Below are 24,561 nucleotides of genomic sequence, written 5' to 3'. Positions count from 1 at the left end.
CCTGGGCTCCAGCGGCCCAGTTGGTAGGGAAGCGGGATTCCAGAGCCCCGGGTGGGCGGGAGGGACGGGACGCGGTGCAGTGTTGTTCTTTCCCCTGCCAATATTGCACTCGTCCCGGCCTCCGGCCCCCTCGGCCCCGCGGCGCCCCCTCACCCAGAGCGGGGCAGCCCCGGCCACCGGGCTTTCGATCTCTACCGAGCGTAGACTGAAGTGTCGTGTCGCCACTACCACGGTGAGTAAGTGGGGCTGGAAGGACCATAGCCACCCTCCAACCTCATCCTTCATTTGGTACTTTTCCCACCAACATCTCAACTCAGTTAAACTTTCCCTAGCTCTCTAACCTGCAGCTATCAGCTCTTCTTACCCCTCAGGTTCCTTTCTGTGCCGGAAAAGGCCTAAAATAAACAATTGCACTGACTTAGAAAATAACTGAAACTTTATGGCAATGTGCTGTTGTCTTTCCTGGGGTTAGAACCTGAGTAATAATACCCCTTGAAAGTCTCCCAACCCCTGCACAATGGGGTCACTACCCCTCTGAGGATGAGCTCCCTGATGGGTGCCAGAGAACCATCTGTTAGGCTGACGAGACCCCAGGGTCTCCAGAACAGAGTCCAAAGTCAAAGGGTCTCCAATCAGGATCTGAGTCCCGTGGCCACCTCCTCACACCCTTCCCTGGAGCAGTTGCCTCCGGAATGGCTCAAAGTCCTCAGGCACTGTGTCTGAAGAGGGAAAATAAGTCAGGGTCAGAGGCCGTGGTTCTCCCAGGGCACAGGTCAACTTGCCCTCAGTCTAGAGCCTCACCATTGCATCGGTACTGGAGATTGGACCAAATGATGTTTTCTTGGGAGAAGCAGAATACACCAAGACGCCCCCCTCGCATGGATGTATCAATAATCACCCCGGAATCTGCCACTAGCTGGGGACCCTCATAGAGCTTCACCCTGTCAGGAATAGAGGTATCATTGGTGGTAAGGTGCCAGTGAGCACTGTGCCACTGTGTCCTGGGGTCTTGTGCACCCCTCCCCTTGTGCTCAGTAGTCCTGAGGGAAGGGAGGGGAGGCTGGAAACAGAGCGAGAGGTGCTTTTTCTCAGGCCTTGGGCCCCTAGCTCTTTGTCCAGCCCCTTTTGCATCTCAAAGCCCCAGCACATTCCTAGCAAGGATTGGGTTGCCATGACAATGAGCACAAAAGGCTGGGGGTGAAGTCACCCGCTTCCCAGGCTCTAGTCCACCCCCCCCCCCCCCCATTTATCCTCTGCTCTGGCGTCCCACTGCTCTGGGTACCTTAAAGAGGAACCAACTCAGCCCCAGGCTTCTAGGCTGCTGGCCACAGGAAGCCCCGCTTCTAAGCAAACCCCTTTCCCTTCCCTTCTCCAGGCATTCTCAGCAACTGGGGACACTTGGAGGGAAAAATCCAACTAAGAGGCCTGTAAACTCTGGGCCTCAATTTGCTCTTCTGTAAATCATGGTCCCTTTCCAAAGTCAGATGCTGCTGGAGCAAGTTCTGGACACTTAAGGGGCTGGAGGGATGGGCTCTTCCACAAACTGCCTGGGTGTAGAGGTTCCCAGAGGATCAGGCTCAACAGCCTGGATTTAGAGGAGAAACTGGGTAGGAAGGAATGGTGCGCCTGACTCCACCTCCTCTGTGTTGAGAGGGGAAGGAACTGGCTGCAAGCCCTACCAAAGACAGCAAGGAACTGGGCAAAGGGAAGGTCACAGTCCCCAAGTCCCTGCTAGCTAGTGGGCACAGGAGGCTAAGTCTTGCCCCTGCCCCCTCTCCAGGGCTCAGGTCTTTTCCTTACCGAATGTAGCCAACTTGGGGCCGGTGGAGCAGCCGCCATCTATAGGACGTCTTGTCTCTCCAGCCCACGTTTCGTGGATCAGTCCACAGCAGTCGTACCTGATCAGGGGTGTGGCCAGTATGCCACAGAGCATTCCGGAGGTGCTCACCTGGGCCAGAGATTGATGTCACTGCCTGGAAGTCATTGACAAAGACAGTGTGTCAATCACAGGACCAGGGTAAAGGGAGACAAAAGATGGGAAGGGCTAGTGAGGAAGAAAGTCAAAGGGAACCGGAAGAATTCTCTGTAATCCCATACAGTTGAACTGCAGACTAGATGTCTGGGCAAGAAAGCTCGATGGTAGGCAGTGGGGGCCCTGAGGTTGGACAGGAACAGCTTTAGGAAAGTCATTGGGTTGGGGAAAGCGGGCATCTGGGATACCTTGAGCTGCAGCCCTGGTTGGGCCACTGCTCTGAAAGGTGTGGCCTGCCAGTAGGTCTGCTCTGTCTGTTTCCACATGACCACATAGAAGCGGCCACTGTCCTGGTAACTGAAGAGAAAGCCTGCATAGTCATCATCTGTGACCGTGTTCACGTGGAAAGTGCCCTCAAAGTCCACACCATTGAAGGCCGTGTATCCTGGAGTGGGGGCAAGATAAATGTTAGGGGCAATAAAGCTGCTTGGCAGTCTATTGTGGGGTGAGTATGGGCGCAGAGATGCCTGTTGCATGTAAGGCCAGTGTCTTGTGGTAAGCTCCTGCAAATCCTCCCCATCTACCCTCTATAGGAGCCTTCCCTTAGGAAATTACTGAGCTGGGTGTCCTTTACATACCAACTGCAAGACCTGGGTCACTGTTCATAGTCTGAACAATTTCCATGCCCTGGGGTTGATAAGGGAAGAAAGAGAAAAAGTCCTCATCCAGGTGCACGATGCCACTCCAGATCCCAACAGGCCGCCAGATCTGACAGCACCTGCGCAGGCTACAGCCCTGCCCAGGCTACAGCGCCTGCCCAGGCTACAGCCCTGCATACCTGGTTGAGCACTACCCAGTTTGGATCGATCTGGGCATCACCCTCAGGATCCAGAATCACAGTCTGATAGGCCCGGAAATCTGTGAGGGTAACTTCTGCACTTTCTGGGCACACATCCAGAGGGTCAACCACTGCATCATTGTCAAAGTCATCCTCACAGACATCACCAACACCGTTGCCTGAAGAGAATGAGGTTAGGTACTCAGGCCCTGCCAACTGTCACTGCCACTGGGTTCTTCCTGCGTCCTCTCGACCCTTCCATCCTTCACTCCCTTCAGTGGGCCTGTTCCTGAGCACAGCTTGGGTCAGCTTAACCATGTCTGGGTCTCCAGCCTTACCATCTGAGTCCTTCTGATTAGGATTGGGTACCAGGCGACAGTTATCAGGCCCAGGAGGCACATAATCTGGGACACCGTCATTGTCATCATCCCCGTCACACTCATCTCCAAGCCCGTCATTGTCGGAGTCCAGCTGAGAGCTATTTGGCAGCTGGGGACAGTTGTCCTTGGTGTCCTGGTGCCCGTCTCCATCGCTGCTCAAAAGAAATAAACAGATCCCAGCTGAGACGGTGAGCTCCACCTTTTCCTTATCTTCTGTCTGCTCTCTGGGGCCTACCTACCCTCCAACCCGCTTCCCTTGCCATCATTCCGAGGAGATGAAAATCCAGTGGCAGGAATGAAGGGTAGACTGTGAGGATGATTTCCTGCTTAGTAGGGGTGGTGAGCTAGGCTTACATCACAAAAGCAACTGAGAATGTAGTAGAGGAAAGGCAAAAGAAATATCCCCTGGAAGGTTCCCTGGGGGACCTTGGATCTCTCAGCCCGGACCCTACCTGTCTTCATTGGTGTCACAGACATCCCCCACCAGGTCGCTGTCTGCATCTGTCTGAGAGAGAGGGGTCTGATGTCACCATTTCCTGATAACTAAGAGGGTAAAGAAGTGGGCCTCACCCACCAAATCCCCACCCTCCCTCGTCCTTGACACTCCCCTGTACCTGGGTAGGATTGCTCATTTCTGGGCAGCTGTCACAAGCGTCTCCCACTCCATCTTCATCCCGGTCAGTCTGCAGTGGGTTGGGTACTTTAGGGCAGTTGTCCAACCCATTGGGGATGCCTAGTAGACATGAGGAACAACACTGTTGCTGTTTGCAGAGCACAGGCTTCTCAGTTAGTGAAAGGCCTGAGCTTTGTCAGGAAACCTACTTGTACCTTGTGTGACTTGCCTACATCTTGTCTGGCCACATCATGTTCCTGGGCCAGTGACTATAAGCCTACTTCCCCATTGCCACTGACTTCCAAGCTCCCCGCCTCTCCCCTCAGGTCCCCCAGCCGTCCCCACAGCCCCAGGTTTGCACCGTCCCCATCCACATCGTTGTCACAGGCATCTCCTTCTCCATTGCCATCTGTGTCCTTCTGGTCATTGTTGGGAACATTGGGACAGTTGTCACAGGCATCACCAAATGAATCTGTGTCTGAATTCTGCTGGTCCTTGTTAGGGAACAGTCGGCAATTGTCCTGGACAAAGGGGTAGGGACAGAAGGGTCAGAAACCCCCATACTTACGTAGTCGACTGCTTGGTGCTGTCCCACCCAACCCACCAGGTACAGATCTCCACAGTTCATTTCACAGGGATGTTTCTAGAGAACTGCCAAGGGCCAAGAAGAGGCAGGATAGAGGGATTCACAGGAGAGATCACAACACAGGAGAGCACAGGAGCTGAGAGGCGCAGAATGTTCTTGGCCTTTAGAGGTGTTTGGTGTTTTGTTTTTGGTTTTTGTGGTTCTGTTTTGAGACAGGGTCTCACTAGTAACCATTGTTGTCCTGGAATCCACTATGTAGACAACAGGAATCCACCTGCCTCAGCCTCCTGAGTATTGGGGATCAGAGGCATGCAACAACCTGTAGGACCTGGCTTTTCTCTTGTTTTCATTTTATCTTTCTTTTCTTTTTTTTTTTTTCTTTAAAGATTTACTTATTTTTATCTTCTGTGCATTGGTGTTATAACTACATGTATGTCTGTGTAAGATCCCCTGGAGCTAGAATTACAGACAGCTGTGAGCTGCCATGTGGGTGCTGGGAATTGAACCAGGGACCTCCAGAAGAGCAGCCAGTACTCTTAACAGCTGAGCCATCTCTCCAGCCCCCTTTCTTCTTCTTCCTCTTTCTCTTCCTCTTCTTTCATTTTTTTTTTACATGTACTTATTTATGTAGTATATGTATGTGGCCACACAAGTGCCACTGTGCCTCTATGGAGGTCAGAGGACATTTTGTAACAATAGACTCTCCCCTCCTATCATAAGAGTTCTCTGGATTAAAATCAAGTCACCATGCTTGGTGCCTTTACTTGCTCTGAGCCATCACAGTGGCTTTGTTTGGTTTTTAGAGATAGGATCGCATTCCATAGCCCAGGCCAACCTCCACTTTGCAGTGAGTGATCCTCCTGCCTCTATCTCCTAAGTGCTGGGATTACAAGCACATGCCACCATTGCAAATCTACCTCAAAGTATTGGTTGTATGTACACGAGTACACTTTGACTTCAGAAGCCAGACAAGGGCATTAGGACCTCTGGAAGAGCAGTCAGTGCTCTTAACTGCTGAGCCCCTTGTTTTGTTTCTTTAAGATTCATTTTTATTTTCTCTGTATGGGTGTGGTGCCTGAATACACGTCTGTGTGGTGCCCAGAGAGGCCAAAGATGGAACTAGAGTTATAGATGTTTGTAAGCCACCATGTGAGTGCAGGGTATTTTGCAAGAGTAAGAAGTGCTTTTAACCGTGGAGCCATCTTTCTCTCTCATCCATACCTCAACATTCTTGATACCATCCCCATCAGCGTCATCATCACACTGGTCCCCGACACCATCATTATCAGCATCTTCTTGCCCAGAGTTGGGGGTCAAAAGGCAATTGTCCTGACGTTCAGGAGGAAGAGCATGGGTGAGTTCTGGGGAGCCAGCCTGCCCTTCATCACTCCCTCCAGCCTCTGGTCCTGCACCTGCTTGCAGTGTTTGTTGTTATCCATGCAGGGAAGCGCTTGGTCTGGATAGCCGTCTATGTCTGTGTCAGGCCCACACACGTTCCCGTTCCCTGCCCAGCCCACGTTACACTAGGGAAAAACATATGGTAGGCGTTAGCCATTAGACCTTGTATCCCTGTGCCCTGCCCACTGCTCTGGGCTCTGTTCTCATTACTAAGTCCCTGGGGAACTAAGTCTCTCTTAACCACTGAACCATCTCTCTAGCCCCAAAACACCTTTCTCGCTCTCTCTCTCTCTGTCTCTCTCTCTCTCTCTCTCTCTCTTCTTTTTTTTTTTGGGGGGGGGGTGTGTTGAGATAGGGTTTCTCTGTGTAGCCCTGGCTGTCCTGGAACTCACTCTGTAGACCAGGCTGGCCTCGAACTCAGAAATCTGCCTGCCTCTGCCTCCCAAGTGCTGGGATTAAAGGCATGGGCCACCACTGCCAGGCTAGAACAACTTTTTAAAAAGATAATAGCCTGTGCTTACCTCTTTCCCATGAGGGCACTGAGGTCAGTCCCTAAATATTTTCACCAGCTTCACACATTTCTCCGAGCCCTCCCTTTTCCCTCCTTGTCTTAGATCCAGGTTACCTGGCATGATACGGCACCATTGCGTTCAAAGAGACAGTGGGCATGGATGTGGCAGGGGCTGTGGGCAGGGCTGTGGCAGGTCCTTGCTGGAATGCAGCCCTGGCTCTGGTTCCCCAGGAAACCCAGGCGGCAGGGACCACATTTGAAAGATCCCTAAGAGTAGGGAGGTAGAGTTAAAAAGAAAGGACGAACTTACCAGGAGCCCTGGACTAACCTGTGGAATCTAAGACAGCCACCTAGAACCACACCAGGTATGTCTATCTCCTTTAGGTTCTCAGAACAACCTGGTTTGTTTTTGTTGTTGTTGTTTTGGGGTTTGTTTGTTTGTTTGTTTGTTTTTTGTGGGAGGGTGTTTCCTTTTTTTCTTTTTTAATTTTATGTGCATTGGTGTTTTGCCTGCATGTAGTCTATGTGAGGGTGTCAGATATTGGAGTTAGAGACAGTTGTGAGCTGCCATGTGGTTGCTGGGAATTGAACCCAGATCCGGAAGAGCAGTCAGTACTCTTATCCACTGAACCATCTCTCTAGCCTCAGAACAACTTTTTTACAAGATAGATAATAGCCCCATTTTTCAAATGAGGAAGCTGAGGTTCAGAATGATTAAAAGACTTGCTAAAGGTCACCGCTGGTAAAAGACAGAATCAGAACCTGGCAACATCGGCCAGGTTCATGGGAACACTTGAGTAGTGCCAAGGGGAACAGGAAGAAGCAGGAAATTTGAAGAGGGAGTTACAGAGTCTCCCTTCCCCAGTCACAGGCAGGGCAGAGCTGTCAGCTCACCACCGTGTTGGTGCAGATGGAATTTGGGTCACAGCCTCCATTGTTACCATCATTACATTCGTCCATGTCATTGCAGACCTAAAAGGGCAGAGTTGAGGGGGGTCCCACAGATATAATGACAGGGCCTGTGGGTGACCCAAAGCCAGAGCTGAGGTAGGGGAGTCTCATCTCATGTTTCATAAATCCACACAGACTTTAAAATCTGACCTGTTTGCTGGCTCGAGCATAGTCGATGCCCACACCAGACACTCGGGTACCTTTGTACCCTGGAGGACAGGCTTCACAGTGGAATCCAGGCATGGTGTTGATGCAGCTGGACCCCGGGAAACAGGGGTCAGCATGAGCACACTGGGGACCAAAGGAGAAGGCAGACATCAAGCATTTTCCTGGGAAAGTGAGGCAGCTGTGTGTAATCCTAAAGGCATTGCTCCTGGTCACTTGTTGCAGCTCTCCCAGCCCAACCTCCTGGTGCTCCTTTTCCCCTGGCTGGCCATCTCAAACATCCCTACCTCTTCCCCCAGCTCCTTCACTGTGTAACTGGCTAGTCTACCCTGTATCTTTTTCCTCCTTCCTGTCCTTACTGGTCTCTGACCTCTCCTAAATTCCTCTGCTTCTGAACAACTTTCACCCAGTTTTTTTGTACCCTTGAGAGCTCTGCCATTCCTCACCTCATTAATATCATCACAGTGGGTGCCGTTGCCCTGCAGGCCGGGTGGGCACGGCCCACAGCGGTAGCCTGGGTACTCATACACTTCCATGCAGTCCACGCCTCTGAAGCAGGGGCTGGGGCTGCAGTGTGAACGCTGCTCGTGGAAACCTGGGAGGTGGACACAGTCAGAGCCACCCTCTAGGGTCACTCTTCAGATTGCTAGGAAGGAGAAGCTGAAGCCACACAGTGAGAAGCATAGCAGTGCTCTGTGGAGCCCTCCTCTACTCTCCCACTCACCGCACACCTGACACTCCATGATGGTGTTCCGGATGAGGGACATTTCCTTTACCTGATGAATGAAGAGAAGTCATCTCTATGCAACCGCCATCACATCCCACCCCAGAATCACATCCTTGCCTTGCCCACTCAAACCTGGTCTCGGATGTCATCCCGAAGCTCCACCAGGATCTGGTTGAAGAGGGTGAGCTGGGTGACCAGCGCCTTGGTCTGCTCCCCTGTCAAGGTCCAGGGTAGGGAGACACTTAGAGCTGGGGCATCACCCTGAGCCTTCCTTGGACTGTAAGTGAGCTCTTGCCCCCAAAGTCCATATCACACCTTAGACCCCACCCATGACAGAGGACCACCCTTGCCTCAACCACCTCTTCATAAGTGACTCACCTAGAATGGATTGCAGCGCACTGGTCACTAGAAGAGAAGTAACAGCAGTCAGGAAGGGTGCTAAGGAAGTGGGAAGGAAGGGGATCTAGAAGAGGGACAGCCCTGGACCCTCAATAGAGATGAAGTGCTTCAGGGTATCAGGACAGAGGCGATACACTATACAGCCTTGTGCATGATAGACAGGCACTCTTCCCACAACCCCATACTCAGTCGCAGCAGCACCTTCCATTGGGCTAAAGACCCTCTGGGCATTGCCTCATAGGAAGTCAAAACCTTAAATCTTGGTTCCCAGGCATAGTAGTACCAGGAGGGCTCCAAGTGACAGGCCACCCAAAGTAGGGCCAGGGCCCAAGTACATTCCATTTCAAACCCTTTCCCCAAGCTACCCCTTCAAGAACCCTTTGAAGTCTCTGGAAGAAGTGGGTGCTTGCTTAGGTAAGAGTTTCTAAGCATCCTTGTCATAGACTAGGATAAGAGGCCTTAGGTGGAGGTGTCGCCTGATTGTAGGTGACAGCTGCCAAGAGGAACTACAAAACCCTTAAGATTAAGCCATTTCCTTACTCCCTAAGACCCTATAGTTCCCCAGAGTTACAGTCCTGCTGGATGATTTTATTTTTCTGATCTACACCTACACATGAAGTCAAGAATAAAAGATTTGGAGTTGGGGAGCCAAAAGCCTCAGGAATGGTCAGGCTAAAGGAAAGGGTCAAGTTAACGGGGAAGGAAGTCAGAAGGATGGAATCTATTACCTGCATTGTGAATGGACTCATCTCCTTGGAACGGACATTCACTCAAGGCTCCTACCCGAGCCATGGATCCACCCAGAATAATTTTCATTGATTCCACAAAGCCCTAGGGGTCAGCAAGTAGGCAGGTGGATTGAGCAGCTCCTCTTGGTGCTACAAACCATTTCCCCCAACTAGAGGTTCCTTCTCACCTGCATCCTCAGATAAGCCTTTTGTCCAGTTCTAATCTCCAGTCCACTGACCTCTGCTGGAGGAATGGGGGCCAGTGCTGGAAGGCCAGCATGTTGGTCACCCAGTTTACAGTCCACATACAGCTGCAGACCAGGGCTGGGTCGAGAAGGTCCTCGGAGTCTCAGGAGAGCCGTGTGTGTGCGCCCATCAGCCAGACCTGCTTGCTGTAGGTTCACTGCGTGGACTTTGCCATCTTCCCGCTGGTACCGCACCAGCACTGCCCAGGATTGGAGGTCAGTATGGGCGCCAGTCCCATCCCATGTTCCAACTGACTTCAATCATCTCTTTTATATACCAATATGCCACCCCATGGCTGGCTGGCTGTGGGTTTTTTTTTTTTTTTTTTTTTTTTTTTTTTGGTTTTTCGAGACAGGGTTTCTCTGTGTAGCCCTGAGCCCTGGCTGTCCTAGAACTCACTCTGTAGACCAGGCTAGCCTCAAACTCAGAAATCTACCTGCCTCTGCCCCCCAAGTGCTGGGATTAAAGGCATGCGCCACCACCGCCCTGCATGTCTTTTGGTTTTTCGAGACAAGGTTTTTCTGTGTAGCTTTGACCATACTGGAACTCACTCTGAGGACCAGGCTGGCCTCAAACTCAGAGATCTGCCTGCTGTTGCCTCCCAAGGGCTGGGATTAAAGGTATGGGCACAAGAGCTCTGCAAGATACATCTCTTAAGGTTAATTGCTGATTTGTATCTATCAACACCTTGTAGCAGGTGCACAATAAATGTTTTTTAGCCAGGCATTGATGTCCAAGCACTCAGGAAGCAAGGCTGGTGGATCTCTGAGTTTGAGGCCAGTTTTTTTTAATCTTGAAAAATAAATCAGTACCCACTCAGCTTTAGCAAATATATGAGTGACACTATCATTCCTGGGACACAAATGCCTCACCCTCCATGAGCATCCCAACATCCGACCTGCTATCCATCCCCTAAACACCAGGCCTTACCCGACTGTTTGAGCACCTCCATACCAGTATCCTTAGCAGAGGTCATGGAGAGTAAAGAGGCAGCTGGGAGAGGGAATGAGGGAGACTACTCAAGGGGTCACTGATGCTGGAAAGGGATGCCCACCAGTCACCTTTGTTGATCTTGCCCACAACAGAGGCTTCCAGCCATCGTGTGTTGTCTTGGCGAGAGTACAGGCCAAAGAGGACACCACCTTGCTTTGGGGGGAGGCGGAAAGTGGACAAGAGGTAGATGTCCCCTGCAGTGAGCAACGCTGTCCGGATCTTCTCTGCCACAGCTACCATTTGCCTGGACTCGCCTACCGTCAGCAGGTCAATTACTGGCCAGATAGGGATTATCAAAGTTAGAGGAGGTGGCTGGAATCAGAGGACAGCCTGTCCTTGAGCCCTCAGAGGTGAGGCATCCCTAATTATCACCCATTTACCTCTCAACACCATAAGTTGCCGCCTCAAAACTCAAACTCACTAGGGATGGTGGTACATGCCTGTAGTCTCAGGCTGAGAGGACAGCCTCAAACAAGCAGCCAGCCTCAGCTACATTAGACCAGGCTACAAGACTCCATCTATAAAAACAAAACCCTCCGCCCCTTTCCTGTTAACAAGGCAATTCTCCCCCCAGCACCTTTTGTTGTTTCCAAAGCCTTGGGAACCATATAGGCTTAGAGCCCACTTACAAATACCGAAGCCACCCCTCAAACTTCCTATGTCCCACCAGGTGGCGCAAGGGAGACACTGCTGAGTCTGGAGTGGCACCTGGTGCCCACAGCTCAGGAACCAGAGGTAGAGTCTCTCCGCTACTGGGTTTAGCTCACTCCAAACCCTGGTGCCAGTCCTCCCATCCTAGGGGTTCATCACATGCACATGCGTCTTACAGCCGTCCACAGAGGGCTCTGACCCTCCCACCACTGTTGAGCCTTCCCCCCCCTGGGAATGTAGGACTCAGCGTCTCTTCCTCTGCCTCCTGTGTCCTGGCCAATCTGTGGTTTCCCTCCAGCCAGTAAAGAATCTTTGCTTGTGTCATCTGCTCCAGCTACCTCTCCTACACCACCCATGGGCCCATGCCACCACCAGACCTCCGGGAGAGCTCAAGCTGCCCAATCCCCACCCCCGCTCTATCTTTTAGAAACCAAGAGTCAGAGTAAAGGGGGAACCAAGCCCTGGGTCCTCCACCGTGCAATCCCCATCAATCAAGCTGCTTTCTCAGATTATCATGTTGATGCTCTGACACTCCTGACCATCCTGGTCTCAATGTCTGACACTGGACCAATTTACACTCACCCACCACTCTGGTGCCCACCCCTCCTAAATTATCACCAACTGTTCACTCTTAGGAGTGTAACTTTTCTCTCTAATCCAATTTCAGGACTCTTCCCTCTCTTTCAAGACCACATGTGGTCTGTTATTTGCCTGGGGGCAAAAGAAAGGAGACAAAGAGGTGTCAAAGGGGATGAATGCAGGCTTACCCTGAAGGTCCTGACTGCCACATGTGTAAGAGCAAAGGAGGAGAAGAGCCAGGGCACCCCAAAGTTCCGGCTTCTCCATGCCGCTTAGCCGGTTCACTACCTCTGGCAGGCAAGGCGACTGGGAGGGAAAAAGACTAGGCGGAGAGCAGGAGCAAGAGGGGGGCGGAGGGATTGAGGAGTGAGCTGGGGGGGGGCAGCAGACGGAGGGGGGGGGGCTGAAACAAAGAGCTGCCAATCACCTTGGAGGCATCACCAGCTCCAGAAACCAAGGGCATTGGGAAAGAGTCCTACAGCTTTCCTTGCTTCCCGCTCCTTCATAATGGTCCTCCTCAAAGATGCTTCCGTTTACCCTGACATCTGGTTCTTGGGAGCTTTCAACTTTACAGTGCTACCAAATGCTACTGTTCTCTGCAAGCAGTGGTTGGAAAATTCAGAATCTCCTGCCTTGGGCAACTCTAGGTTCTAGGCATTATTTCACGGTTGGCGGAAATGGATGGCAGTGGGCCATCTTTTGACCAAAACTGACCAAAAAACTTGCTTGCTACAGCGCTTAGAGGATCACGACATGAGGCTTATTGATGTGGCATAGCAAATACTTTTTATTACGATGTGTTGCGTCTCTGACATGTGTCCATTCCTCCATTTTCCCTCACTCTTGGGAAAAATGGAAGTCTGGAAGCGCCCAACAAAAACTGGATGAAGAAATCTAAACCATCAGAAAAGAGAAATCATCACCAGAGGCTGGAGCAGAAAACTGGAGGATAGGAGCAAGGATGGGACTGGTGAACACTGGGTACCGCGGGAAGGCCTTGTCCGGGGTGAACCCGAGGGGAACTTGGGACCAACCAGGAGTTCCCGTTACGAAGGCAACAGCCCGCGAGCCGCACCTCCCCTTCCCCCACTCAGGCCCCAGCCGGGCCTCAGCTCCGGCGCCGCCACCGCCCCTGTTTTGTTTCCATGGCGACAGGCAGCGCGGGGCCCGCTCCAAACATAACGCGCTGTGGAAAACATGCGGCTCGGGGGACCCCCCCGCAGCGCCCGCTCCGGGCAGAGACCTGAGAGGGCCCGGGGTTGTCGAGGCCATGTGCAGTTTGGCAAGTGCCCCCAGAGGCCGATAAGCCGCACCAGATGTCCCTCTCCCAAGCCCTCTGTGTCTCCGGCGGTTCGTGGCTACACTCGGCCGAGGCGCCGCGAATCTCCCAAGCGCGTCTGGACCGCAGCCTTGCTCCCTTACGGGGGCCGCTTCAGGACGAGCCCTCGGCGCTACTCAGAAGGCCGGTGCCCCACCTCCTACAGTCCCGCCGCGTCACCGGACGCGAAAAACCACGCCTCCCCAGACCCCAAACCCCCAGTGGCCAGAGAGGCAGGGGCCAGGGGCGGTTCCTGGCGAGAAAAGGCGGACGCTTACGAGAAGGTGCTTCCGGGTCAGGGAGTGTGCAAGATGGCGGCGCCCATGGAGCTATTCTGCTGGTCAGGGGGCTGGGGATTGCCGTCGGTGGACCTGGATAGTCTGGCCGTGCTGGTGAGGGATTATGCATGCGCCCTCTGATCTATGGAGAGCTGGAGTGGGAGCTGGAGCTTTGCCGAGAACCCAAACGCAAGCGTATTGAGAGAAACTGAGGCAATCAAAGGCTGATGTGGGCTCCGTGCCTTACGCTATGATTTCCTAGGATAGATTTGTGTAGCGGTGGAAGTAGGTTTGGTCAGGGCTTCAGAAGATGGGTTTTAGACCTTGCTTATCCATGTATTGGCTGTGTGACCTTGGGGTAACCCCTTCTGGACGATCTCAGTGATCTTAGGCTTGGCGTTTCTGCCCTCTCAGTCCCCTTCACCTTCTTTTTCCGCTAAGAATTTGAGTTTAGTTTTGGTAGATCAGACAGCCCCAGAGCCAGACTGTAGGAAGAGCTTTAGAACTAGGCAGACTTGCTTCACTTCATTCAACCTCTTCGGGATTATAAAAACCATTTCTTATGCTTCTTATAGTAAAACATTGCCTTGCAATATGATTTTGACCCCCATATTGAAATTGTTTACAGAAATAATAAAATGATCAGGTGTGTGACATAAAATAGGAATAGAATACAGAGACTGCCAAAGTAAGTCAGTACTTCCAGGAAGTAGTTATTAGTTAGGAAAGCTTTTGTGAATAGGTTTTACAGTGTAGATGACAGAAGGGTAGAAATGTTTTCCTAATATGTAATCTTGGAAATGGACATAAAAACATGTCCACAAACTCTCTGGTCCCAGTTTGTCCATTTGTAAATGAGAATGGCACCCTCTTTCTGCCTCTCCCTTTGGTATGAAAGTGCTAAGTATAGATCGTGGCACATAATTTACCGAGTCACTGTTTCTTTTCTTGGTTTCTTTGTGAAGCCATACCCTGGCCTCTCTACCTTCTGCTTCCTTCCCCACAGACCTATACCAGATTTACAGGTGCTCCACTGAAGGTCCACAAGATCAGCAATCCTTGGCAGAGCCCTTCAGGTATACAGTATCCCTGTAGGGAACGGAATGTGCAAGGGGAGGGGCAGGAGACAGGAATGTAGTGCAAATCAGTATGACCAGGCAAGCTAGACCTTGTGAGGACACTTCTTTCTCAATATCAGGAACTCTGCCTGCTCTTCGAACCAGTAATGGAAAAGTCATCACAGTACCACACAAGATCATCACCCATCTTCGTAAAGAGGTAGGCGGCTTGAGTGGGGGCTGACAGTGGAAGAAATCCAGTCCGTGCAGTGAGGTGTTACACTTATTTATTGAAGACCAGACACATGCCAAGCAAGAGAAGGGTGATCCAGAGCACTGAGGAGCAGCAAGAGGAATAAATACAGTGTTACTGTGCTAAGCAGTTGGCCAGATATTAAACTTAAGGGGTTTCCAGGTAGGATAGCCCGAGAAATGAAATGGGCAGGGAGGGAGAGAAATACACAGCTGACACATGGAAAATAAAGAAGAGTAGAGAACAGCAGTTGGCTTTGGGGTGGACCAGGTTTCTAATATAAATAGTCATGATGGTACAATGCATATAATCCTAGGACTTGGTAGAAGTGGGATGATCAGAAATTATCTTTGGGTACATAGTGTGTTTGAGCCAGCCTGGAATACATAAAACCTTCTCTCAAAAAAGAAAAAAAAAGTCACTGGGCAGTTGTAACACACACCTTTAATCCCAGCACTTGGAAGACAGAGGCAGGCAGATTTCTGTACTTGAAAGTCAGCCTATTCTACAGAGTGAGTTCCAGGGCAGCCTGGGCTACATAGTGAGACCCTATCAAAGAAAGCAGTAAAAGTCGGCAGAGGAGGGAAAGAAGAAAAAAAAAAACCCAAAACCAAATATTTCTAGGGACCATTTATCTTCTCAAGTGCTAAGTTATGCTGCTGTAGGACTCAGGATGGACAAGCTTCGTGCTAGATTGGGGTGTTTCAAAGAGAATTACTAGAGTGGAGGCCTTGGCTCTGTTATTCTGTTGTTGACTGTGATGTTGGACAGGTGATTTAACTTCTCAAATCAATAAACTCATTTTTGTTTTGTAAACATTTATTTCTCTCGTTTTGGGGTGTGTATGTGCACACATGCCGTGGCACACCTGGGGAGGTGGTTGGACAATTTGGTAGGATAAGTCCTTTCCGTCTACTGTGTGGGCTCCTGGAATGGAAGTCGTGTCACCGAGCATGATAGCAATTACTTTAACCTGCTAAGCCAGCTCACCGACTAAAACTCCTGTAAACGAGTGTGCTTAGGCAGGGTGCTGTAAGAGGTCTGGCACTCACAGTGTTGTTCCAAGAGGGAACATACAGTCAGAAATAGAATCCTCTCTTTCATTTCTACTTTCCAGGGAGCTGGGAAAGTAATGGAAGCTTAGATGCCTGGAGAAATAGGATCCAGATAAAAGCCAAAGTTCCTGGCAGGACCTGAGTTACTTGCATATAAACACAGCCTTTTCAGTTTCCAAAGGGTTTTTTCCTAAGTTATTTCCAAACTCAGCCACATTGAGAGAAAAAGATTACTGTCTCCTTCCATAAAGGAGAAACTGAGGCTCAGGGAAATTTAAGAGTCATGTTCAAGAGGTTATGCAGGTACAAAGCTTTCTCAGTCTGTGGAGGGGATACTAAGGAACAGACTGAAACCTGGAAAGCTAGGCCACACTAAGAGATGGAAATACTGGTGGGGTAAATGTAGAGTAATGGTACATAGGAGTTTGGAGTGAAGTACAAGACAGAGTCAAGAGCTTGGCCATGAGAAACAAGCTGGGGGTTGGGGTGGCCGGGTATAAATTTACTGGGCTCAAGAAGGGTAAGGATGGTAGCCCCTGATTCTGAGTCATGGCTGAGGCCCAGTCTGCAGTTGAGCTCCTCTTAGCTAGCTCTGTGGTGTCTGGATCAGGAAGTTACTGTTAGAAAGTTGCTGTCAGCGGGCACACCGCCAGCTTTCCGTGGAAACTCTGGGAGCTGCTCCCACTTTGCGGCCAGGCCTTCTTTCCTCCCCCCAGTGGGTGCAGGACCTTGACAGCCAGTGGGCTCCAAAGCCCAGGCTTTCTGCCAACAGCAACAGGCTACTGGCTGGACTGAAGCAAGGAGACCTCAGCAGGAAAGACTCCTTCTTCTACCTCTACTATGCTTAAGGCTAGTGTGGGGTTACTGTTCTTTCCCTACTGAAAAGAGTGTCCCTGCAAGCCTTCACTATTCACCTCATGAACATTTCTTCCACAGAAATATAATGCCGACTATGATCTGTCAGCTCGACAAGGAGCAGATACCCTAGCCTTCATGTCTCTGCTGGAAGAGAAACTACTCCCTGTGATAGTGAGTACACCCAGACCTAACATTCACAGCAGAGATACATATACAAACTCAGAACACCATGAGGCTTAGAAGCCCACCTTGTGACAGGCAGGTGCACGGGTGCAGACTTTCTCTTCCTTTCTGTCTGCCCAATCCAGATCCATACTTTTTGGATAGATGCCAAGAACTATGTGGAAGTGACCCGAAAGTGGTATGCAGAGGCTATGCCCTTTCCCCTCAATTTCTTCTTGCCTGGCCGTATGCAACGCCAATACATGGAGCGCCTGCAGCTGCTGTGTGGCGAGCACAAGTCAGAGAGTGAGGAGGAACTAGAAAAAGAGGTAGTTTTGGGACAAAAGAGATGAACCCCAAAGATGACAGACAATGGGAAGTGTCACAGCTCCCCCAACCACATGTCTCCTGTCCCTCCTACAGCTGTATCAAGAGGCTCGAGAGTGCCTAACTCTTCTCTCTCAGCGTCTGGGCTCTCAGAAGTTCTTCTTCGGAGATGCGTGAGTCTGACTCCAAGGGGGATAAATGGATGTTGGAAGAAGATACAGGTTCAGGTGTCAAAGCTGAGGTGTGAACAAGAGGTTCTTAGGACAGACACAGCTCTGGTGACGGGGGTGTGGTGTGTGTGTGTGGCTAGAACCTCCTTGGTGGTACAGGAGGGTGGGATGGAGAGAAGCCAGGCACAGGAGGAGACTGCTGGGCTGGGCGCCACTCAATGTGTCTATTATGCAGCCCTGGGATAGAAGTCCATTCAGGGCCAGGCTGGCGCCACCTGGGGAGCTCCCCCTACCAAATCCAGAGCTAGGTGTCCTGCTCTTCCCTGCATGACCCCTTGCTGCCCAGAGCCTAGCCCTCCGAAGCAGACTTTTTCCTCTTGCTTCATGTTGACCTATCTTTGCAGCTGTCCACTTCCATCCCACCCTTCTCTCTCTCTGCAGCCCTGCTTCCCTGGACGCCTTTGTTTTTAGCCATTTGGCCCTGCTGCTGCAGGCAAAGCTGCCCAGTGGGAAGCTGCAGGCCCACCTTCGGGGGCTGCACAACCTCTGTGTCTACTGCACCCACATCCTCAACCTCTACTTTCCCCGGGATGGAGGTAAGAAGCAGATGGAGAGAATGGGCTGGGGTCCAAGGCCTAGCTCCCTTGCTTACCTTCCTTCCTTGCCTCCTAGCTGAGGTACCACCTCCACGCCAGACACCAGCAGCCCCTGAGACTGAGGAGGAGCCATACCGGCGCAGGACCCAGATTCTCTCTGTGCTGGCAGGGCTGGCAGCCATGGTGGGCTATGCCCTGCTCAGTGGTATTGTTTCTATCCAGCGGACAAGCCCTACTCGGGCCCCGGGCACCCGGGCCTTGGGCCTGGCTGAGGAGGATGAAGAGGACTGATGCATTCCTGTTCTCAGGACTGATTTTTCTACTCGTGCATTCCAGATGTCCCTTCATCTCCCCATGGTTGGAGCAGCCAAAACTGGGGTGCTGGCCTCAGAATAAAATTGTTTACACTAACTGGGATCAAGTATTTTCTTTATGTGGCTGCTGCTGTTCTGTTCTTAGATGCTACAGTGAGAATGTGGAGATGCCTCTGGCACTCGGGTTCTAAAGCTGCTTCAGCCCTTAGACTGATGTACCTATTCCTCTGCACAGGTCCAACTTCCCTAGGCATCCCCGTCTTGTGTTTCATAAGACAGTGAACTCACCCTGCTGGACCTAGGCTCAGCTTCCACAGGCAACTAGTACATGGCACGTTTTACAACCATGGGAAATTGGAGGGACTCTAGGGCTTTCCACCCATATATAGAAAGGAGAATGAGATACCCAAACCCTTGCTCCTGCCCCTGTGTCACTGTAAGGTCACCCAGGCCCTGCCGTGCCTTCTTTAGTCACAGATAGCACAGGACCTAACTCTTTCCCTTTAATGTCCATGCTAAGCCCAGGTGCCTGCTTAGGTATCTTCCATCACTGGCGACGCCACAGGTAAGTGTGAATGGAGTAGCCAGGTGAGATGGTCTCCAGGAAGCCCAAGGCAGGATCACTGATGGTAAGTGGGACATCCTTAGAAGATCTGGAGAGAAGAAAAGCCAAGAATCAACCTGCTGAGGCCAACCACTTCACACCGCTCAGGCCCAGACCTGCCTTTGAACTCAGCTTACCGGTTTAACACGACCACGACTGCAGAGCCATCAGGGCGTATCAGTGCCACTGTCTCCAAGTCGTTTTTCTTGCTGGCCACCAACTCGACTCGCTGGGATCCCTCAGGAATGAACTTGCTGAATGTGAAGACAGACATCATCAGGGACTCCAGGCTTCCCTGGGCAACACAGCCAAACTAACTCTGAGCCTTAGCTGTGCTGCTGGGCATCGGTCCTGTCCTCTGGGGATTATCTGTGGCTCTGATGCCACCTAATCACTTCCTGCCTATATGGTGTAATAGGAGGAGTGCACCCCTCCCAGGGTTACCACCCTAGGAACCTTCCTGCTCCTTCACAGTACAGGATGATGTAAGCCTGATACAGATAGATGACAGGCCTGCTATGGAATGGGATGCCCACCCTCTACTCACCTGAAGTGGCCAAGATGGTAGAACATGGGCTGTTTATAAAATGTGTCCTTGGGGATGTCAACAATAATGGGGCTATCAACAAAGTTGCGGACCCAGTTGGGCCCTCCTTCAGGATTCAGGGCCAGGTTCCAGTCAGTCCATCCAGTTACGTGATACAGGAGGTTCTAGTGTAGAGGCAAGGGTAAAAAGGTAAAGATGGGCATCCCTAGAGAAGACAGCCAAAGATCACAGAAGGACTAGGGGTGGTCTGTTCCTCTGAAGGGACACTCTGTCTCAGTGTCTGAGGAGATGAGGACTGTGAAGACGGAAGCATCTCAGGAACTGAGAAATCAGGCAGATATGGCTGCCAGGGCCCCAAACATGAAGCAAAAGACTGATGGGCATACACGTCTGTGAAGGAAAAGATAATCATGGCATCCCACAGTTGCCCCAAAGACAAAGCTGGCAAGCCTGCTGAGGAGGAAGGCCCGTTTGCCTTCGTGAGATTAGAAAGGGATCTCAGATGGTGTGCTTTGGGAAAGGGAGACAGGCGGCTCACCGTGATGATGCTGTGACTGTACTGCATCCCTCGGTCCCAGGAGCCCAACCGAACGCTCTGTTCCCAGAACTTGGAGCCCACGCAGGCCTCTGATGCAAAGAGCATTGTGTTGGGGAACAAGCGGTGTGTCTCTCCTAAAGTAGCTTTGGCTGGAGCCAGGAAATCCATATACCAGTGTACAGCAATGCCATGAACATACTTAGCTGCCTCTGGGTCAGATAGCACCTGCACAGAGAGAGGGAAGGAGCAATAGAGAGAGCCACTGACCACAAGCCCAGCACAGAGGGGTGCAGAAATGGGTGGTAGGACCCAGCAACTGGAAGGCATTACCCTGACAACAGCAATTCATAGGGCCCTGGAAGTCCAGAACAGGCAGTTGCCCTGGGCAACCAGATCCAGCTTTGGGTGTTCCAGGAGTCACAAATTGGAGCTGGTAAAGTTCTTGCCATGCAGCTGAGGATCTGAGTTGATCTCCAGCACCACACCCATGCAAGGCCTTGCAATCCTTGCACTGGGCAGGTAGGGACAGGTGGATCCCTGGGGCTCAGTGACTAACAAACTTAGCCTAATCAGTGAGAGACTCAGTCTCAAAATCCAAAACAAAGACAAAAGTACATCAAGCTCAGATGCTCTTGATGAATTGTCAGCTAAGGTCCACACATACACCTCCATGTTGAGAGTTGAGAGGCCAGGTATGGTGGTATGTGACTTTAATCTCAGTACTTGGGGGACAAGAGGCAAGTAGATCTCTAGGAGTTCAAGGCCAGCTTGATCTATATAATTTCAGACTAATCGGAGCTATCTAGTGAGATCCTGTCTTAAATAAACAAATAATAAACAAATAAATAAGTAAGTAGAAGTCAGGTGTGGTGGATGCCTATAATTCCAGCACTTACAAGTCAGGAGCATTGAAGCCTTGAAGTCATAACTTCAAGGCTAGCCTAGTTTATATAGCAAGATCCTATTTCAACCCTGGTACCAAGGAAAGTACTCTAATATTGCCTCCAATCATTTTGGATGGTAGATTTGGAGTCCACTGGGACAGCCTGGGAAGTTTTAGAGCTTACCACCTGTGCCCAGCGGGGTAGCAGCAACCGCTGATCATCTAACATAAACAGCTTCACATCATGAGAACTGTTGGTAAGGGCTGGCCCTAGGTCATAGGCAATGAAGTCTCTCTCGTGTTCAGCAGTGAAGCCCAGGCATTGGAAGGGGTACCCAGTGAAGAGCCCTGCAGTAGGTTCGTTCTCCACTGTCACTGCCCAAAATTTTATGCCATACTGAGCATACGCATCCAGAAACCTGGCAAGAGAGAAAGGGCGTGAGTGATCAGGGCTAAGAAAGTGGATCACGATATGGGTAAGAGGCAAAACTGATAAACTGAAAGGCATGGAACATTCAAAGACGAGCGAGGCATACACCTGGAAGTGGAGCAGGTCAAAGGGCACGATGTAGACTAAGGTGTCCAAACAGGAGATTGGTCCAGACCCTATGGCCCTGCTGATCCCTTACTTGACAAAGTAATTGGCCCAGGTCCGGTGATAGATATCTCCTGGCTGACCCTTCAGTGACCCCTTCCCATTCACTGCTCCATTGGTCTTGAGCCAAGTGGGTGATGTCCAGGGACTGGCAAAGAGTGAAATGGGGCGTGGGGACATCTTCAGGGCTTGGTGAATCAGGGGTATCTGGATACAAACAGTGAAGAGAGAGAGACACCCAAAGCTGGAACACATACTAGTTCAACCAGTGCATCAGGTCCAACCATCAGCCCCCACCCTCTTACCCCCAAGACAAATAGGCTGCAGAAGGTTCCATGTTGCTATAGAGACAGCTCTAACCTGGACCTTCCCAGCCCTAAAACAGCAATACCAATAGGGCTGAAGCAACCAGAATGCCCACCTTGAGCTTGGTGTCTTCCTCTGGGAGGCTGAAGTTGGATAACTGGAAGTCATTAGGGGTGTCAGCATAGGTGTAGACACGGATGGAGAAGTCACAACTGGCCATGGGCACCCGGATGATGTTATATTCAATTCCTGCAGGAAATGATGGCCAAGTTAGGGAAATCTGAATCAATAGGAGATTATTGAGCCGAGTGTGGTGGCACTATGTCTATAATCCCATTCTTCCTGAAGCTGAGGCAGGCAGATCAATGTGAGCAGGCCAGCCAGGGCTACAAGGTAAGACCCTGTCTCAAAATAAAATAAAATATAAACTAAAATAAGGCGAGTATGAAAATTGGCTCTAATCACTTGTCAGTCCTCAATAGGGTCTCATTCAGAGCCACGGTCAGTCTAAGTGTGGAATTGTGGAGACCAGAACCTAAGTGAAACAGAAGCCCCTCTGAGCATGAGTTTCCTAAGTACTTAGCAGAATAGTGAAAAGGTGATCAGTGGCACTGAGTTAGGAACCAAAGGCCTGGTATACTTGATGGCATCTGCTTGTAATCCCAGCACTCAGAAAACTAAGACAGGAAGACTAAGTTTGAGGCTAGTAATGGCTACACAGTGTTCGAGACAAGCCTGATCTACAGAAAGTAAAGGGAGGGAGGTGACAAAGAGAAAGAGAAAAAAAAGGGGGGCAGGCTAGGGTTGTAGTTCAGGTGGCAGAATGCTTGCCAAGGATGCAAGAAACCCTAAGTTTGAGCTCCAACCCTGTATAAACTGGGCGTGCTCATGCACACCTGGAACACCAGCATTCAGGAAATGAGAGAAGTTCAAAGTCATCACTGTCTACATAGTAGATCTGAGTCTGGAATACATGAGACCCACTCAGAGAGGGATAAAGAGGGAGAAGAAAAAGAAGGAAGGCAAATGTCAGGAGAAAATATGGAAGCCAGAGCAAAAAGGCTGGCAAGACATCTCAGTGGGCAGGGTTCCTGCTGCCAAGCCTGCAGACCCAGCTGGAGCCCATGATACGCACGGTGGACAATGGACATGCACAAATTGTCCTCTGACCTCTTTGCTCATGTGCAGCATATACAAGAGACAATAAAATGTAATAAAAATAAAATAAAGGCAGAGTATTAAAAAGGGCATAATTTAGAGTATACCATCTTGCTCTGCTCTTCCTCACCCTCGCTGGAGAAGTAGGATCTGAGGAGCAGCTTCTGAGCTGGGGGGGACAAGGCAAGGATGTTGAGTGCAGTGGCGTCTGTCATGGCACCTCCAAATCCTTTCACTTTCTGGAACTTCTCTTCTGGCTGCAAAGTGAGAAGTAGCCCTGGGAAAAGAAGGGGAAAAAAAATCAGAGTTCAGAGGAGGACATGCTGATCACTGGTGTGACTTTGGGTCCAGGCTTAGAGGGACAGATAAAGTGGCTACCTGTGCCAGTACGGTTGGCCTGGATGGACCCAACACTCAGCTCCATCCGACGTCCACTTCGAGTGCTCTCATAACGGCTGAAGGTACCCGGAGCCGGTAAGGTCAGGGGGTCAAGAGAATCACAGTACGTTGCATTGCAGACACAGACCACTGAGCTGTAGCCAAAGCTTTTGGGGATGCAGGGTTGGGCACCTAGCAGGCAGGGCACAAGCAGAGGCAAGCATTAACGTGGGTTTATGGGGGAGTGGGCAAGCTAGTTACAGGGATTGAACAATTTTTTTAAAAATTCCTCCACCGTACTCCCAGTCCAAAGATGTCTCAGGCACTCTAAAGGAGTTACAGAGTCTCTACTGAAAGTCCACCATCATAATGAAGGCTTCCTGGGACTATGGGACAGGGAACACCTTCACGCCTCCATCCCTGTCCTTGACTCACCGGATGCCCAAGATACTGCCTGAAACAGGAAGACTCCTATGAGCCAGGCAGCCATGACACCAGGATGCATCTGAGAAGAAAATAAGGAGGAAGGAGTAAAAGCAGACTCCCTCTACCCTGCAAGCACTCTCCTGGCCAGAGGTCAGTGTCTGTGGATGCCACAGCACAGGCTCTCACCTTTATTAGTGAGCAGACAATGCCCGTAGACACTGGAGGTGTCTTGCCTTTACTCTGCTAGGGAGTTTGCTGCCCACTCCAAATAGGACTCTCTTCACTCTTTTCCCCCATCGAGTTCAACCTTCAGCCCTCCCTCCATCTGTGCCTTATTCAAAGAGACATGATGCCATGAATTAAAAACAAACAAACAAAAAAACAAAACAAAAAAGCAAGCAAGCAAGCAAGCAAACAAACAAAAAACTGAACTCACTGAATTCCATAATCTGGATGGACAGAATTCCAGAAGCAAGATTGATAAGGCAAATTGTTACCCTGCCTGCTTACCTTTCTAGAAGATCTTGAAAACTTGAGCTCCTCAGGATCAGCGAATAAGAAGATTGTGGGAGTTTCAGAGCCTTGGAGAGATAGAAAATCTACTAAATAAAACAAGGATATAGACAGATATCATATCAATTGGAACCGGACTAGCACAGCAAGCTAATTCCGGCTTAAAGGGGGAGGACAAAGTCACATGATGACTAAGTTGGTCACATGATGCAGGAAGTGAAGCAATTGAAGCCATATTTGTAATGGGCAGATGGGTTCTTCCAGGCTGTTCATTCATTGCATACCAGGTGAAATTTTGGAGGCCTAAAGGATGACAGCTTTAGGAAGACAATTCTATTTTTTTTTTTTTTTTTTGGTTTTTCGAGACAGAGGAAGACAATTCTAACAAGGATTGTATAGGCAGCTGAGTAGAGGTTCCTAAACCCAAGACAGAGAGGCCATCTAGCCTCTCTAATGGTCACCGTATTCACATACACATTCTGACACA

General features: G+C 50.5%; 3 protein-coding genes across 5 annotated transcripts; 1 reads left to right on the top strand and 2 right to left on the bottom strand.

Moving 5' to 3' along the window:
- Positions 1-418: 418 nt before the first annotated feature.
- Positions 419-12,182, bottom strand: Thbs3 (thrombospondin 3). 2 transcript variants are annotated; one of them, XM_034500411.2, is made up of 24 exons: positions 12,165-12,182; positions 11,926-12,059; positions 10,576-10,782; positions 9,457-9,713; positions 9,269-9,371; positions 8,520-8,546; positions 8,274-8,356; positions 8,139-8,190; positions 7,861-8,009; positions 7,400-7,540; positions 7,193-7,270; positions 6,413-6,565; positions 5,802-5,912; positions 5,611-5,718; positions 4,165-4,324; positions 3,805-3,923; positions 3,643-3,695; positions 3,149-3,342; positions 2,811-2,989; positions 2,611-2,659; positions 2,221-2,417; positions 1,801-1,973; positions 802-941; positions 419-719 (listed from the first exon to the last, which is right to left on the bottom strand). In XM_034500411.2, exons 1-24 carry the CDS (start codon positions 12,173-12,175, stop codon positions 661-663), a joined length of 2,937 nt encoding a protein of 978 aa, XP_034356302.2. In that variant the 5' UTR covers positions 12,176-12,182; the 3' UTR covers positions 419-660. The 2 variants fall into 2 exon arrangements, with proteins under 2 accessions (XP_034356302.2, XP_076788864.1); XM_076932749.1 differs by lacking the exons at positions 8,520-8,546; positions 9,269-9,371; positions 9,457-9,713; ... (1 more) ...; positions 11,926-12,059; positions 12,165-12,182 and having other exon boundaries at positions 8,146-8,190; positions 8,274-8,340.
- A 333-nt stretch (positions 12,183-12,515) lies between these two features.
- Mtx1 (metaxin 1) lies at positions 12,516-18,223 on the top strand. The gene is made up of 8 exons (XM_034500414.2): positions 12,516-13,447; positions 14,340-14,409; positions 14,532-14,611; positions 16,636-16,728; positions 16,866-17,048; positions 17,143-17,219; positions 17,658-17,812; positions 17,889-18,223. The coding sequence occupies exons 1-8, from the start codon at positions 12,935-12,937 to the stop codon at positions 18,101-18,103; spliced, it is 1,386 nt and encodes a 461-aa protein (XP_034356305.1). The 5' UTR covers positions 12,516-12,934; the 3' UTR covers positions 18,104-18,223.
- Gba1 (glucosylceramidase beta 1) lies at positions 14,662-24,252 on the bottom strand. 2 transcript variants are annotated; one of them, XM_034500413.2, is made up of 12 exons: positions 24,072-24,252; positions 23,748-23,892; positions 23,571-23,640; positions 23,136-23,327; positions 22,888-23,034; positions 21,715-21,848; positions 21,328-21,500; positions 20,883-21,117; positions 19,816-20,040; positions 19,278-19,441; positions 18,868-18,984; positions 14,662-18,779 (listed from the first exon to the last, which is right to left on the bottom strand). In XM_034500413.2, the coding sequence occupies exons 3-12, from the start codon at positions 23,638-23,640 to the stop codon at positions 18,674-18,676; spliced, it is 1,563 nt and encodes a 520-aa protein (XP_034356304.1). In that variant the 5' UTR covers positions 23,748-23,892; positions 24,072-24,252; the 3' UTR covers positions 14,662-18,673. The 2 variants fall into 2 exon arrangements, with proteins under 2 accessions (XP_034356304.1, XP_076788865.1); XM_076932750.1 differs by lacking the exon at positions 23,748-23,892.
- Between the last annotated feature and the right edge of the window lie 309 nt (positions 24,253-24,561).

This window comes from Arvicanthis niloticus, chromosome 4 (assembly GCF_011762505.2).
Source record: "Arvicanthis niloticus isolate mArvNil1 chromosome 4, mArvNil1.pat.X, whole genome shotgun sequence".
Classification (NCBI taxonomy): domain Eukaryota; kingdom Metazoa; phylum Chordata; class Mammalia; order Rodentia; family Muridae; genus Arvicanthis; species Arvicanthis niloticus.
Note: the sequence above shows the minus strand (reverse complement) of the source record. Positions and strands in the feature narration are given on the sequence as shown.

Bases quoted from the DNA above. Each gene is read 5' to 3' on its own strand.
- Thbs3 (XM_034500411.2), bottom strand. The intron at 10,783-11,925 runs GTAAGCCTGCAT...CTATCTGGCCAG, and splicing joins TGGCAGTCAGGACCTTCAGG to TAATTGACCTGCTGACGGTA. The intron at 942-1,800 runs GTAAGGAAAAGA...TATTCCTGACAG, and splicing joins CCCCAAGTTGGCTACATTCG to GGTGAAGCTCTATGAGGGTC.
- Mtx1 (XM_034500414.2), top strand. From the start codon at position 12,935: ATGCGGCTCGGGGGACCCCCCCGCAGCGCCCGCTCCGGGCAGAGACCT. The intron at 14,410-14,531 runs GTATACAGTATC...TCTCAATATCAG, and splicing joins TCCTTGGCAGAGCCCTTCAG to GAACTCTGCCTGCTCTTCGA. The intron at 17,220-17,657 runs GTGAGTCTGACT...CTCTCTCTGCAG, and splicing joins AAGTTCTTCTTCGGAGATGC to CCCTGCTTCCCTGGACGCCT.
- Gba1 (XM_034500413.2), bottom strand. From the start codon at position 23,640: ATGCATCCTGGTGTCATGGCTGCCTGGCTCATAGGAGTCTTCCTGTTT. The intron at 21,849-22,887 runs GTGAGGAAGAGC...CATTTCCTGCAG, and splicing joins ATCCTACTTCTCCAGCGAGG to GAATTGAATATAACATCATC. The intron at 21,118-21,327 runs GTAAGGGATCAG...CTCTCTTGCCAG, and splicing joins TGGGCCAATTACTTTGTCAA to GTTTCTGGATGCGTATGCTC.